Raw genomic sequence first — 17,109 nt, forward strand, 5'->3', positions numbered from 1 at the left:
GAAGGAGGAGGGAAGAGGGGAGTGGGTTAGGGGAAGAGGAGATTTATATATCAACTTCAAAGTAAGCACTAAAATTACCTTTTGGTTTACTCTAGACCCAAGGAACTATTAAAAATGTAGTCCCTTCTTGGGGCTACAGGGATGAAGTAGGGACTTGATGTAAACTAGGAACTATTTATTCCCCCACAAGAAAAAAATAGACCCCCCTGTACCTAATCAACCACACTGAAAAGTCTCTGCAATCTCTAAAACCACTGAATTTGATAAAATCAGACCATTGTAATATCTTCTAGACACAAACCAAATTGGGCTGAGGTTTGGGGTAAGGAGTTTTGCTGGGCGCATTCAATTGGTGGCCTACCATGGAAAGAGCTACAGAGAAGTACCCACTTAAGTGTTTCAAAGTCTTGACCATGTATCAACTTGGTCTGACCAAGCCAAAAAAGGCCTATAAAGCTTGGGTCTCTTTAACAAATCATGACCCAGTATAGTCATAAAAATAAAGAACATCCCAGGGAAGCCAACCCAGCTGATTGTCCAGCTGATTTCTTATTATTCCTGAACCTAGTTTAGACAATTCTTCCCTTTCAGAAATTCTTATACTCCTCCTTCCCAACATCCACTTAGTAAGCCATCCCCCCCAAGCCTTTGCAAACAAACAAACAAACAAAAGATATTTCTCTAGCCCCATCTACCAGCCAACAATGGTGAGAGTAAAGAAAATAATAATCACTCTTGTTCAAACTGCACTCTAGAATTTACAAAGCCTTTTTCCCACAATAATCCTGGGAGATAGACTAGACAAGTATTGTTATCTCCTTTTTATATTTGACTAACTCAATACATTTGGGATTTCATTAATATGGTACTCCCTCCAATGACACAGGTCTGTAGCCTTTATCTCTTCATCTACTTGACTTTTTCTGTATAGATATTTGGAACAAACTCTCATGGATCTCTAGGAGATCCATTTTAGGTCATGCTTGATAGTAGAAAATGCTACTGAAGGATACTGAGTCTGGTGGATACTTTGAATCATCTGGAATTCTGAGCTACAGTAAGGTAAACCCAATTGAGAGTCTACAAGTGAGTCTTCCCTTGAATTTGAAATGGAGGGCTATTAGATTGCCTTTGGAGAGGTGAACCAGGACAGGTTCAAAGGAGGCAGAGAGGAGAGAGAGAGAGAGAGAGAGAGAGAAGAGAGAGACAGAGGCAAATATAGAGAGGAGACAAAGATAGAAAGTCAGACAGACAGACAGAGACAGAGACAAAGACATTTTCATAGATGTAGAAATTAAAGTTCAAGGAAGTTTAAGTGAGGTATACAAAATCACACCATTGAGAAGTGGCAGAGCCAAGTTTAAAGATAGATATCCTGGCTCTGGTTCTGAATGTTGTTTGACACTTTTAGTCAATGGTTTAAAGATATTGTATTCTTTCCAAAACACTATGCTGCTCACACTGTGCCTGATATCCACTGATACACATCTGAACAAAAGAAAATCACCAATGTGATATATGATCCTTTCTGCTATCTGAATAGTAAAGGGAAAGCTCATTTATTATTTTTACTCACTAGCCAGGTGCCAGTTGTGGCACTGCTGATAGACTTTGCTGCTGATCACTGCTTCTGTAGGCCATCCAAATTCTTTGCCTTCTCTCTTCATTGTCTTCCCTAGGTGCCTCTTCTGCCTACTTCCTGCCCCTTTAGAGGGTATGGGGAATGTAAAGTCATCAATTCATCTTGATGCTTGTTAATAGCTCTGGCAGAAAGGTACCATTGAAGTAGTCTGTACCCTGGGACAAGCTCATTGTCTTGCTGCTCTCTTCATATGCAATTGAGCTGGTCAAACCTCCAACTTTCTTGTGTGAAAACTTTTCTTTGCATCTGAAACATTCCTTAGCCTTTTATGTTTCTGCTCCCTTAAGATCTTCAATTTTAATGAAGTCTAAACCTGGCATACCCTATACAACAATACTCTTATCTAGTGATTTTAGTAATTAATAATATTTAATATCTGTCTCTTTTTTTTTTTGGTGGGGCAATGAGGGTTAAGTGGCTTGCTCAGGGTCACATAGTTATCTGAGGCTACATTTGAACTCAGGTCCTCCTGACTCCAGGGTGGCTATTCTATCTACTGCACTACCCCACTGTCTCAATTAATACTCTTTTGATCCCATCTGAGGTCCTTCAGCTTCCTCACTCACTATCCCATAGGAAAGTGTGGCTTACTTTAAGTCAAAAAGACCTGGGTTCAGATCCCTCCTCAGAGACTAGCTTTGTTTGAACCTGGGCAAGTCACTTTAATATCTCTTGACCTTGGTCCCCCATTGGCAAAATGAAGAGATGGACCAAATGGTCCTCAAGGTCCCTTCTTGCTCTGAATCCATTATCCCAAGCTAAAGCATCATTTCCTCATCAGTCAAATGAGGGGGATAATAATCTTCTGTTTGCCTCACTAGGCTATTTTAAGGATCAAACCAGATTATTATCGTTATTATTATTATTATTATTAAAATTGGCTAAATTTAGACTATTATGGGATTATACAGAAATAGACAAATTACAGGTCTCAAAATCAGAGATCCTGAGTTCAAATTCAGACACTGCTACATACAAGTTGTGAGACCTTGGATGAGCCACTTTGCTCCTCTGAGCCCCAGTTTCCTCATCTATAAAACAAGAGGTTTAGATTAGAGAATCAAAAGTCATTTCTAGCTTAAAATCCTAAGCTTCTATGATTTAGGCTTCTTACAGGAGTGTGATATAGAAGAAGCCTACCTCAAGTGATGCCTGGCTGGGTGAATTTGAACAACATACTTAACCTTTCAGAACCTCAGTTTTTTCATGTGTGAAATGGGATTAATAAATGCCTGTAGTAGGCATCTATTTCACAAGATGACTGTGAGGATCAAATGAAATGATGTATTTAAACACTCTGCACACCATAAAGCACAATGTATTATGTAGCTATTATCATCATTATTATACTAGGTCTCAAAGGACATTAAGCTCCTTGTGTAGAGGAACCTTGTTGGATAGCTGTGGTTTGAATTCAGTCTGGGAAAGAGAGAAGTAAAGCCAGTTTGATTTGTCAGAATCAAAATTCACTGTAGTATCGGGGACTCTACCCTAGTAAAGCCCTTTGCATATGATGAGAGACAGATTTCAGATTTTGGCTCATGGTAAGGAAAGACCCTCTTATCAATGAGAGCTATCCAAAAGTGAAATGACATTTCTTAAGGGTAGTGAGTTCTGTGTCACTGGAAGAGTTTTAAGCAGATGGATAATAGTTGTCAAGGATGGGGGCCATGGTTTTGAGTGGGGATTGAAGTAAATGATCATTTAAGTGCCTTCTGGATCTACTTCATGATTCTAAGATTTTTTCCTAGGCACCCTATATTTATTGGTATAGTAATCACTCTTACATCATTGTCCTGGTCTTATTTGAGAGTTGGTGGAAAACACAGCAACAACAACCAAGAACAGACTGAGTGTGTTTATTAAGCAAGGAAATGTTTCTTTTCCACATTCACTTATCTTTTACCTCTTGTCATTTTTATCTTCAATATCTCCATCTCCCATCACATTCTCTGTTCTCTTCCTTTCTGGCTGTCTCCTTGCCCTGCCTGATGCCAGATGTTCCCTGATTCCTAAAACACATCTCATTGACCATTGAAAGTTTATCACAGGGGACAGCTAGGTGGCGTGATGGATAAAGCACGGGCCCTGGAGTCAGGAGTACCTGGGTTCAAATGTGGTCTCAGACACTTAATAATTACCTAGCTGTGTGGCCTTGGGCAAGCCACTTAACCCAGTTTGCCTTACAAAATACCTAAAAAAAAAAAGTTTATCATGGGGGGGGCGGGGCAGCTAGGTGGCTAGAGTACAAGCCCTGGAGTCAGAAGTACCTGAGTTCAAATCCGACCTCAGACACTCAATAATTACCTAGTTGTGTCCCATTGCCTTGCAAAAAAAAAAAAAAAGTTTATCACAATTACAGCCATTTCCCTTATTTAACTGCTAGAAAACCAGTTCAAAAAATGTGGTTTTTATGCAAGTAGATATGGCATCCTTACATGTTCCCTTTTGTCACCTGGTCTACTCTGTCTCTTAACAATTAAATCTGCTCCCTCCTCATCCTCCTCCAAATTGAGTCTGCTCTGTCTTCATCCTCCTCCAAAATGATCATGAAAGCTATTTTTAGATAGCTAACCTCTTGTGGTTCAGTTACTTCTTTCTTGTCCTTAGCCAAATCACCTTGCTTTTCTGAACCTGTGTCCTCTTATATGAGATGGGGATAATACTGCCAGCAACATCTACCCCCAAAGGGTTGCAGTGAGGAAAGAGAGAGGGATGCATAGGTGGTGATGAGAAAGAATGCAATTATAACATCTGATAAAATATCTGTGACTAACCCTGTAAGTAACAGCTATGATCTACTTGAAAGAGACAGCTATCTACATCACCAAATGCAAAAAAGTGATTAACCTTTGTGAAATGCTAGGAGAGAGATACTGCCCATGGATTGGAAGATAGCTGATGGAGAGAACCAGAAGCAAAGAATAATAGCTGACATTTATATTATTTTTACCATTACAAGATCTCGAGAGGAGTTAAATGAAAGGCAGGTTCAAATCTTTCCTCAAACACTTACTAATTGTGTGACAACCCTAGGCATGTCACTTAACCCTGCTTGCCTCAGTTTTCCCAACTATAAAATGGGGGTGATAACATACTGCCTCCTGGGATACTGTGAGGATCAAGTGTTTGGCACAAATAGGCATTCTAGAAATACTTTTTTTCCTTCCTTTGAACATACTGGTTGATTCAGAATCATGAATTTAGAGATAAAAAGAAATGTAGAAGCCAAGCCTGGAATCTATGTGCTCCAACTCTAAACCAACTACTCTTTTCTTTTCCTATAGTCTTTTAGAGACATTTCAACATCACCAAGTCCAACTACCTAATTGCTCAGGTTCAGTTCAATTCAACAAACATCTATTAAGCATCTATATCAAAGAGGCACAGAGGGAAGATAAAATGGTTAGGTAAGACATCTTTTATATTGCAAGATAATATGCACCAATAATAGCCATACATGAAGGGCAAACAAAATATTGTGGAAGGTACAAAGGGAGACAGACAATTACTTCATGGAGGAAGAAGCATAAGGACAAAGAGTGTGAGCATAGGCCTGTACAAGAGGGAGCCTTCTAACTTTATCAGAGGATAGTTTACATGGGGAGGAACAGTGACAAAATGTGAGAAAGTAAAAGGTGATATCAAATTGTACATGACCTTGAATGCCATGCTACAGAATTTAAACTGTGTTTCTTAGACAACAAGAAACTATTGGAGAGAGCTGAGCAGAGAAGTAACATGATGAGAAAAATCAGTCTGGATACAGACACACATGCATACATACATCTCCATGGGGAGAGTGGAAAGAGTGCTGGGTCAGGAGTCAGGAGGACCAGAGTTCAAATTTGGCCTCTGACACTTACTCTAGGCAAGTCATTTAATCCTGTTTACTTTGATTACAAAAGGAACTAGAGAAGCTCCAAGTAACTCTGCTAAGAAGACCCCAAAAGGAGTCATGAAGAATTAGATATGACTGAAATAAATGAACAACAGAAGTTGTGATCACTATTTCCTGGGGTCTCAGGAAATCCTGTGACTTGGATTCCACCTTAACAATTTAATTCAACCCAGACCTGAAAGGAGTCCCCACTATGATATATCCAACATATCAATCCTCTGACAATGGAGGAAGGACATAGCACCCTCTGGAGGTACTAGTGATCAGGAAATATTCCCTAAATTTGCTTCTTAGCCACTTCAACATTGCTCTAAGTTCTACTTTCTTGAATTAAAACAAAATAATGCTAATCTTTCTTCCAAGTGACAACTTTTCAAATACTTGAAGAGAGTTATCAATATCCCTGAAGTCTTCTCCAAATTAATCCTCTCCGCTCCTTCCCCAGGAAATTGGATCTCCTTCCTGTTCTGCCACCTTGTAGCTACTGTACTTGACAGAAGCTACCACTCCACCAGACAGGGATGAGAAGAACCTAGTGTAGTATCAACCTTGAATCCTGTCTCCTTCCCCATCCTTAAACTCCTTTTAAACTCCAGTAAAGTGCTTGCCTTCAACTCTCTTGCTTTGTTTTTTTGTTACTTGACTTCTCCTGTTTTCATCTTCCTTTCTTATTTATGTCCCATGATGTTCCCCAATGTCCAATACATGCAAGGTGTCTTGCCTTTGGTTTGCCATTTGGATTGCCTTGACCTTTAATTCACATGTTCTTGTGGGCTTATGAGTCTGCCTAGTTACCAACAGACCACTGAGCCCAAACCAAAAACTGTGGTGCCTTCCTGACTGACCTGACCTGGATTTGTCATTCTGTCTTTAGGTTCTGCCATCTCAGCACTGCCACCTATTGTCCCAAGAGGTACACAGGTTCAAACAGTGCTGGGATGGCAGGTATAATATCACCAACATAACAAGGTGGCTTAGCATACATAGCCAATATAGGATAACAGAGAAGACTGACACATAAGTGACCTGTGCTACTCTGAGCCTCAGCTCTCCCACTAGTGGCCAGAGTGGAGTCAGGCCTCTTTGGCTATTTTTTCTGCCTTCCTGCTTTTCAAAGTAAATGCTGATGCTGACAGCCACGAAGGAGCCAGGTTGTAGGTGGGCAGAACCTACCAAAGGCTAATTAACAAAAACTCTAGTTCCAGCTCAACTTGCAGGACTTCATCCTGGTTCTTTCATCTATTTTCCTCCATAACTTTTCCACCAAATTTACAACCAACATTCCTGAAGACCATTGGTTGGTGCTCAGCCTGGGGAGGGCTGAAAGTGCCATGAATCTTCCTAATTGCTTCCAGCCAGCTCTCTTCCTTTAGAGTAAGAAGTGATGTAAAAGTTTCATCCAAGAAATGAATGAGCAGAAAAGGAGATGGGCTGGTACAGTAGTAGTAAGAATGAATATGATTCATGAAATGCTAAATCTCTAGAGGATAGTCTCGTCATGCTAGAGAAATCCTCTCTGGAGGAATGCAGGTGAGAACGTGGACATGAATTGCAATCTGTACCATGGGAGGAATTCTACCTTCTTTCTATCTTATGTGGTTGTTGAGAAAAATTAAATAACTACAAAAAATTTGAAGTAACTCTATGTATATTATTTTTTCCTCAAACCAATCTTGCAAAGTAAGTCTTACCTGTTTTATAGAGGAGGGAACTGGGGGAAAAGACAAAAATGAGGTTTTTCTCCAATCCATTCAAGTAATAACTCTAAAAGGAGAAAACAATATGGCTAACTCCATTTTAAAGATGAAGAAACTGATACTTAGGGAGGTTGTGATGACTGCAGTTAATTAATATTCTATAGAAAACTGGACCTAGGGGAGGTTAGGTGGCACAGTGGATAGAGCACTGACCCTGGAGTCAGGAGTACCTGAGTTCAAATCCGGCCTCAGACACTTAATAATTACCTAGCTGTGTGGCCTTGGGCAAGCCACTTAACCCCATTGCCTTGCAAAAAAAAAAAAAACCTAAAGAAAAAAGAAAAAAGAAAAAAAACTGAACCTTGAAGTCTATCCTCTGATTCCCAATCCAGGGCTCTTTTCCATTCTTAGACCAGAACTTTCCACAGGCTTCCTAACTTTGTGACTGTTCCAGTTTTTGTTGTTCTACCCCCATCCTTCCCCTTACTTCACCTTTCCCCCAGTTCTCTTTGTCTTCCACTCCTACTCATCATTTCATGCTGTCATTCATATCACTCCAGGTGCCTGAGAAAGACCTTCTTCTACCCCTCACTATATTGCATCATATGCTCCCTGTCCACCTCCTCCTCATAGTCTTATGAAGACCTGATGTCTTTCCAAGGTCCTCCCCCAAAGTCACCTACGCTTTTAACAATTATTTTCTTTTTCTATTATCATATTAATAATTATCAATAAAATCTCCATTTGCAAAAGGAAAGAAAGAGAATTGTATAAGAAATTGTGAACTTGTTTGTTTTTTAAGAAGTCTATATATACACCTGATACAAACAGTTCCATATTCCTCCCTTTTGTATTTTTCCTCTGTGCATTAAAAAAAAACAAGCTTTATTGATGCTCTATTTTCTATGTTTATCTCTACCCACAAACTACCACCATCATTCCCCCAAGTGGATGCTTATAACAAATGTGTAGTCAAATCAAAACAAATGAACACACTGGTAGCATTTGAATATGCATATATCATTTTGCATTTCTTGTCCACTGCGTCTTATATTTTTTTCTTAACTTTGCTAAATACATTAACCACATCTGCTAACTAAGTTCTTAGAGTTAGGAATAGTTTAGTATGTGGCTTTAGCCTGGGCTCAGTTTTTTTTTCTATAAAATGGAGTTAATAAAATATGTACTGTCTACATAACAGGTTTATTTTGGGAAAAGCATATTGTATGCTTTAAAGTGTTACGGAAATGTAATCTATTATTATTTAATGTAAAAGAGCAGCTTGGGATGATTGAGAGTCCTGAAAAATATCCCAAACATAATCCAACCTATTCTCTTTATTTAGGAATAAGATACCTGTGCCAAAGTAAAACAGATGTCTGTTCAAGGATTTGTCTTAATCTGGACAATAATTATTCTGCATTTACTTTATTTTTCCTATGTGGAGTGCTAGGCTAATCTCTTTGGAGTCCTTGTAGGTGTATTTAAGGTCTGTCTTTTTAACTCCAGTATTTTCCTACAAATCATGTTATATCACTATTATAAAAGAAGTAAAATTGTGAATGACAAAAAAAATGGAGGGGGCAGCTAGGTGGTACAATGTATAGAGTACTGGTCCTGGAGTCAGGAGGACCTGAGTTCAAATCCAGCCTCAGACACTTAATAATTACCTAGCTGTGTGACCTTGGGCAAGTCACTTAAGCCCATTGCCTTGCAAAAACCAAAAAAAAAAAAAACAAAAGCAATAGACACATGGATGCAAGCAGGCTGTAACATATAAAATGATCATTGGAGCAAGAACTAGCAAAAGAAATCATCAAAGATATATATTATTGGAAAAGGAGGCAGGCCAATTAAGAGATGAAAGTAAAGGTTAACTGATTAGCACACAACTGGTACTCATAAAATGTTAAGGGACTTAGAGAAAAGCTTCCAGTATGTTGAAGAGAAATGACTACTAAAATTTTTATAACATAAGAAGTCTGAATGGGCTGCACTCAACCACAGAGTGCACACTTTGATGAAATCATGGTTTCACTGGTTTGAGTATTGTTATCATAAATAATGACAACCATAACACTAAACTATCACTGGTCCCTCACAAAAAAAAAATAAATAAATAAAACCATCTGCTAGTAGAACATGTGCTTTGAGTAATCTTTCCAAGAGTAATGATGGGTTTGCTCTAAGCTGTCATTCACATCCCCTCTCACCCTATTCCTTCCTTGTAACCAAAGGATACTTATTTTCAGGCAGTTGACCAGGATAAGGGAATTTAGTTTGCAAATGGAGAGTGAAGTAAAGTTAAGATATCTGACCTAAATCTATCCCTGGATCAAGGAATAATGAGATACTGGCTTCTCTAACCCACATCAAGATTCCCTTCTTCCCTATAAGACAGATGTGGGCTTCATCACAACTTATTAAAGAGAAGCAACCTAGCATATGAATGCAAATTAGCCCTTCCCCAGGGCCTAAAGGGAATTAGGCAGTGGGACAGCAAAAATGCTAATCGGTTTTGACTTCTTTTTTCTAATCCATCTGTTCCCAGCCTCTGGTTGTTTGTGTTGAGCTTCTGTCAGACAACCTCATATAACCCCCTTTTCTTGTCCCACAGTCATCCCAAATTCTGGCTACTTTTAGACTAAATATATGCCATATGTAAATATACACTAGGGTCCTTTTTATCCAGTTCACTTAAAATTCATTTACTTAGTTGGTCATCTCCAACTGAGTAGAGGATTGTGGGCAGTATGATTAGGTCCCTTCCCCTGGGTTTTTCTGGCATAGACCTATTGGAAAGCTCCCAATAACATGAAATCTGTTAGATGGTCTTTTGGATCCCTTTTGATAAGAAAAACATGCCATCTCTTTTTTGTATATTATTTTAGTGCCTTCTTGATAAAGGATAATGAAAAGGTGTGTCATGATGGTTCTAAGCAGGACAAAGACTACTGCTAATGATGACCTATATGCAGAAATGACATAAGATCATTGGTTCTGGAGTTGAAAAAGATCTTAGATCTCTAATTTCATAAATGAGAAAAGTGACTCATCAATGACATATCCATAATTTGAAATAGGCTAGTCATCTAGTAATAGTAAGGATAGATGGACAGCCCAAAATATTAAAAGAATCAAAGGAAAGCAAACATTCAGTGCTTGAAGCAGATCCTCCATGGATGATCATGAATCCATGAATAAAAATCACCCAGATGAGAACTGTTTGACTTCATCTAGAAAGGCAGAATCACTAGAAACTGGGAGTAAAAGTTATAAAGAAGTAGATTTTTTAGTCAATATAAGGAAAAATTCCCTAATATTACATGTCCAAATATAAAATAGGTTGTCTCAAGAAAAAGTAAGAAAACTACTTGTTGTGCTATACTTAGAAGTGATTCTTGTTCAAGTATTAGACTAGATTAGACTAGACAGTCCCTGCGATTCCATTAAATTGAGATTTTGTTATTCTTTGTAGACAAAGAAGGGTTGCTATATGCACCAGTGCAGTAGGTCCCCACATTAGTGAAATAATAGATGCACTATTGTCAGATTCAGCATAAGGTCATGGCAAATGAATTGGCTTTAGAATCAGGAAGTCCTGGATTCAAGTTCTTTGTTTCATTCATAACTGTATGACTCTGGATGAAGGATTTATCATTTTAGTGCCTCAAGTATCTTTTTTATAGACTAACGTTATAAATTGCAGAATAGTTACCAATATGTTTTTGTAGGAAGTTCTACATATCAGTGAAATCACAAAATAAAAAAAAAACCCTATTGTCAACAGATGTATTATACTGATACATGTTTAATGTGAGGTTTGGCCTGCTAGTCAGTCTGGGCTTCTCACACCCAAGGGCATCAGTTTTGCAGGTTGAAAAATTCTACTTTATCTACTTTAGAGGTTATACTTTGGGGAAAGTGATGCCCCCCAATCAAGAGCTTAAGAAATGAATAAACTACAAAGAGAATGTATTCTTTACAACAACAAATAAATGCTTTCTGGTAACCAGGATATACATATCTGCTACTCAAGTCTTTTTTTATAGAATTAGCTGTTAGAAGGTTAAATGATAACCATGAAGTCAAAAAACAAAAGGAGTTAGATGGTCTTGCAAGATATCTCATACAGATTGTAGTAGAGGTACTTTGACTGTCATGGGATCTATCTTTCTTAGTGACTGAAATACATCACAAAGACAGAGTATCTTTATTGGACAGTGCTAAAGAAACAGTTTTCCTTTTCTTTCTTGACATAATAAAACCAATTTGCTTTTATCTTTCATGTATCCCAAATTTCAAAGTTGTAGTTCTTGAAGCAGAGAAGTATGTCCCTTCTTTGAAGAGGTGCCTATGAGTATGGAGTATTACATGTTGTCAAACTTGGTTTCTGTGTTTGTTGGTTTCACTGAACTGGTTTTTTCCTTTTTCTTCTTCCCTTGTTATGAGATATAACTAGGGATCTAGATGGGTTGGGAAAATACATTTTGAAATGAAATCAACGTTGTTTGTAAAAACAAAAGACATAAGTTAAAATTAAACATAAAATATCCTATAAATGAAGACTTTTAAACAATTTTATTTCTTATTTTTACATTTTGAGTTCTGAGTTGTACTCTCTCTCTCCCAACACTGCATTAGAGAGGCCAACATTTGATAGATAGATAGATAGATAGATAGATAGATAGATAGATAGATAGATAGAGATAGAGAAACAGATGTAGATGTAGATATAGATTATATATATATATATATATATATATATATATATATATATATATATATATATATATGGAACTATACAATACATACCTTCATATATCAGTTCTTTCTTTGGAGGTGCATAATATTTTCCTTCGTAGTTGATTGGAATGACTTTGTCATTCACAGTTGCTCTTCAAAAAATGTTATTCTTACTATATACAATGTCCTCTTGATTCTGTTTATTTCATTCTGCATTACTTCATACAAGTCTTTCCATTTTTTTCCTAAAATAAATCTGCTTGTCATTACTTAAAGCATAATGATATTTCCTCACAATCTTATACCACAACTTATTTCCCAATTGATGGGCATCCCCTCAATTTCCAATTCTTTGCTACCACAGAGAGCTGTTGCAAATAAAATATAAATATATAAAATATTTTACATAAATTTCATAAGTATTTTAATAGGAAAATGCAGTAGAATTTAATTTGGAGTTAAAAAATACCATTTGCCACTGTTTGATTTTGGACAAACCACGTCATCTTTCCTAGCCTTTTTCCCTCATTTGTAAAATAGATTACCAATTTCTTTGGAGTTATAACACTCAAATGAGATAATGTACTATGAAATATAAAATATTCATATGATAACTATCATCTTATTTTAGTTACATTTTGAGATGGATACTTCCTAGCATCTTAATATCAAATTAATAATCAATCTTGAAATCACAACTACTTCATTCTTTGATTCATGTTAGTTTCACTTCAGAGAGGGACATTTCCTGACCTTGTTTGCAGGTTTTGGGATACTACAGTCTTTAACTATAAAATATATTATAGAAAAGGAAACGTGATCTAGTGGAAAGAACACCAGTCTAGATCAAATAACTTGGATCTTCATTTTGGCTCCAGTATTTACTAGTTATGTAATTCCAGGCCTCTACTAAAGTTCTGTTCTGATGGTAAGATGGTAACCATGGGTTGTGCCAACAGAACAAAATTTTCAGCAGGTTCTATCAAGTGCAGGGTTGGAGGATGGATGGTGGCTCTGGTTTTCAGGACTCAATCTATTTAAGTCATCTGTGCAAAGAATTCCTGTGTATTAGTGACGATGATGATGTTTGCACTTTGTTTTCAAAAAAGACCATGACATCAGGGAGGTGATGCCATGACAAGCACATGAATTGGATTTGAATGACAGGGGCCTATGCTGAGTTTCTAGCTTCACTTTCTCCTCCAGAGCCATCTGGGTTCAGTGGCCAGATAGGAATCAGGATGGCAAGAGATAGCCCTGGATGTGAGGCAATCAGGGTTAAGTGATTTGCCCAAAGTCATACAGCTAATAAGTGCCAAGTGTCTGAGGCTGAATTTGAATTCCCATCCTCTTGACTCCAAAGCCAGTGCATCACCTAGTTGCCCAAGTAGTGATGGTAGTAACAGTCACAATAAAAATAATACCTATTATAAATAAATAATTTCAAAAGAGCCTGGATTTTATCTCTCCAGTAAACCACCACTAGCTTGAGTTACAGCAATCAAGTGAATTAATAGAGTTAGTTTCCATAGCCCAAATAAGCCCACAAATACCTGATTGTCATCTAGTAACCAACTTTCTAGTGATGAGTCTCTCTGAACTTAGATTGTTTCCATACTCCAAGGTTTTTTTTTATGATAATAATTCACATTTATATTCATGTTTCTGATCTATTAGAGGCTTTGCTCATGAGCATTTGTAGTAGATAGTACCAGTATCATTATTGTCCTTTTAAAGCAGAGATTCAGAGAGTTTGTGAAGGAAAATTAATAAATATGCCTCATGCTTCGTTGTTGTTTGATTTCCTCATTTAAGACATCTCCCTTCAGAACCTAGTCCATCCCTATGGGGAAATGGGGCTCTCCTATTCAGAAATTAATTTTAGGAAAGAACCTGAGGCCCCTAGAGAATAATTCTGCTGAGAAAATCAATAAACTTTTATTTATGCTTCCAAAAACATTCTCCCCTCCCACTTAACTGGCACTTTCTCTCTCCTTTTTTTTGTAGACTGGAAGATTCCTGGGAGAAATAGATGGCTCAGTTATGACCTACCTACTCAACATGGGGGTATTCATCCAGTAAGTAGGGAATTCCCCTTAACCCTGAGGGACTTATCTCTCATTCCTTCATCCTGGGTTACAAATATGGGTTAAGAACTCAGATGGTTCTCAAAAAACATGGAATGGGGAGTAAATGTTGAAAGTCACAAAAATTCTTTTTCAGATATCAGAGAAAAGTGAAGGAGTTGGGGAGGGAGGAAAAGAGTTGTAGGGTGAGGAGGCAATCATTGAGCTGGTATAGAATTCTCCAGATCTTTCAAGTTTTTACTAAACTCACATTTATATAAGCACTTTAAAGTGTACAGAAGCACTTTAACCTAATTTACTCTGGATGTCTGCCAAGATCTTTATTTACTTATTCATTTTTTCCAAAATTATTCATATTCAAATAATTTTCTTTAACTTAACTTCTCCTGTCTGGGGTTTACAGAAATGCCACTTTAAACATGTGTTTTCTTCTTGTTTGTCTTAAACGGATGTGCTGCCTCTGGTCAATTCAATTTAGCAAACATTCAAACTACTATGGGACACTCCTAGGGGCTGGGAAGACAGACAAAAATAAGTCATTTCCTTAAGAAGCCTCCATTCTACTAGAGAAGGGTGAATTGCATTAAAAGGAACTGACTGACAAGTTCCTCTAGGGTAGAGTTCAGGAGGTGAGGTGCTTTCCTCTCAAAGTAGCAGGGTAAATTCAACCAGAATTAGTATTAAAAAAAAAAAGTAGGTCAGGTATCAGTCAGTCAACAAGTATTTACTATGTGCCAGTGGCTGTGTTAAAAGCTGGAGATATATAAAAAAAAAAAAAAGAAAAAACCGTGATCCCTATTAGATTCAAGCTCACATGATGCAGATACATATAAGTAACTATAGGCCGTATATCGTCTTCTCTCGGGGCCCTTCTCAGAGTCATGCCTGTAGCATAACCTCTCCTCTGCCAGGATTCCAAGGTCCCAGGAGTATAAGGAGTATCTCTCTACTATCATCAGCTCAAGCATGCAACAATTGTGTTCCTATCCTTCATTAGAGGGCCAGGAACCATCACTCCCAAACCTAACATTGGATAGCTTTCAAGTGGTGCATTTACCTCATATATAGAACAAGAACAAATGTACAAATATTTCCCCCATTAATTTGATGATGTGTTCCCCTCTATACCATCTCAGTCTTTGGGGTAAACACAAAACTTAGCTTAGTTCCTACATACTACTGGTCCCATTAAGTTCAAAGCCATGGATGGCATTGTAGCTGGATGAATCATTATTTCAACCTTCATGGATGGACATGGTCTAAGATCTAAAGTCTTTCCTGAAGATCACTCTATGAGGCATTGATGCTGGGCTGGCCCCAATATGGGTTCTGAGATCTGCCTTTCTATGGCTGGCCCTCCTGATCAAGTTCAAAATTCCACTCTCTGAACCTAGAATAAAAAAGAATGCAGGAGAAAGTCAAGGAGGTCCCATTTTGCTAGGAAGCCAGGTGAAGTGGGGAAGAAGGCCCTGAGACCCTTCCCCCAAGGCAAGCATTTCCCTTACACATCATCATATTTCTCTAGGAAGCAATTCCCTAACATCACTCTGAGCAAGCTGATCAGTTCTGTGCATATGCCAAAGCGCTATTATACATACAAGATATACTCAATTTATATACAGAAAGTAATCTCAGAGGGAAGGCAATAGCAATGTGAAGAATCTGGAAAAGTCTGTTGCAGAAGCTAGCATTTGAAGCAATTTTAAAGGAGGCAAGGAAGCCAAAAGGTTACAGGGAGGAGGGAGAACATTCCAGGTGAGGGGGGGAACCAATAAAAAGGTATAAAATGAGAAGATTTAAATGTCATATTCAAGGAACAACAGTAGGCCAGTGGAATTGGAAAGCCTGGTTACAAAGGGCTTTCCTGGAGGTAACAGGGAGCCACAGGAGTTTACTGAGCAGGGTTATTTATTTCTTTCTTCAAATATTCTTGTTTTACAGAGTGACCATGTATGACTACCAGGCCATGTGTAAAATGTCTCACCATCACCACAGTGGGGGAAGGCACCTTCTCAGTGTGAGTATCACATCATCCCATAGCCCTTTGCAGGCACTATCTCCAAATGAAGGTAATGGTTTTGGGAAAATTTTATCCAGGAGGGTCTGGATCCATAGAATATACAAGTTTTTATAGAAAAAAAGTATTAAAGGAACCTTAGAGATAATATAGACCAGTAGTGTCAAAGTCAAACAGAAACAGTCTAAAACAAACCAAAAAACAGAATCAGTTATCTGCAAGCTGCCTATTGACTTAGAAAACCACAAATTCATAATATCTATGCTGTGTTGTATTTTTATTTATTTTTTTAAACCTTTCCTAATTATATTTTAATATTTTGGGGGGCTGAATTGAGAAGTTTTGCCCAGGCCATGAGTTTGAAAATGCCTCATTTTACAAATGAAAAAACCAAAGTTCAGACAGACGAAGTAGTTAGCACGATGTTACTCTAGGAAAAGTGCTCTTTGCATTATAACATACTTATAGACGAATTAGACTGGCTCCAGTTTTATTTCACTAACGCCTCCAATACATGGTCGAAGAACCAAGCCAACAGAGTCTCTCAACAACTGCTAAATGGAACATTAAAAAGTAAATTAGAAGAGATCTCAGAAACCATCAAGTCCAATTTGCACCTGAACATGAATCCCCTTTGCAGTTTCCCTGAAAAATGGCCATTTAGCTATGGCTCGAAGATCTGCACTGAGGAAGGACATGCCATCTACCCAAGGCAGTACATTCCACTTTTGGCCAGTTCTCAATGTTATCAATTTTTTCCTTATATTAATCTTAAAGTCATCTCTCTGAAATTTGCACCCACAGGGACTAACAGATATTGAAAATTACACATGACTGCTTTTCAACTATTTGAAGTTTTCCCCCAAATCTCTCTGCCCTTCTTGTACTTCCCAAACCTCAGCCCAGATTTTCTTTTTAAGCTAATGATCTTTCAGGTGACTCTCATAGGCCATGAACTTCAGTCTGACTCTCACCTTCCTGGCCATTTTCTTCCATATGAATTTCCTAATGTCCCTTCC

The 17,109-nt window shown here is 37.8% G+C and overlaps 1 protein-coding gene across 1 annotated transcript in view; it reads left to right on the top strand.

The window, feature by feature from the left end:
• Window positions 1–17,109, top strand: part of CACNA2D4 (calcium voltage-gated channel auxiliary subunit alpha2delta 4) — a 182,620-nt gene that overhangs the window by 135,821 nt on the left and 29,690 nt on the right. The window contains exons 31-32 of the mRNA XM_074195336.1: window positions 13,994–14,064; window positions 16,015–16,090. Coding sequence (XP_074051437.1) covers window positions 13,994–14,064; window positions 16,015–16,090 — 147 coding nt within the window. The remainder of the gene's footprint in view (window positions 1–13,993; window positions 14,065–16,014; window positions 16,091–17,109) is intronic.

Source organism: Macrotis lagotis, chromosome 7 (assembly GCF_037893015.1).
Source record: "Macrotis lagotis isolate mMagLag1 chromosome 7, bilby.v1.9.chrom.fasta, whole genome shotgun sequence".
Taxonomy (NCBI): Eukaryota; Metazoa; Chordata; class Mammalia; order Peramelemorphia; family Peramelidae; genus Macrotis; species Macrotis lagotis.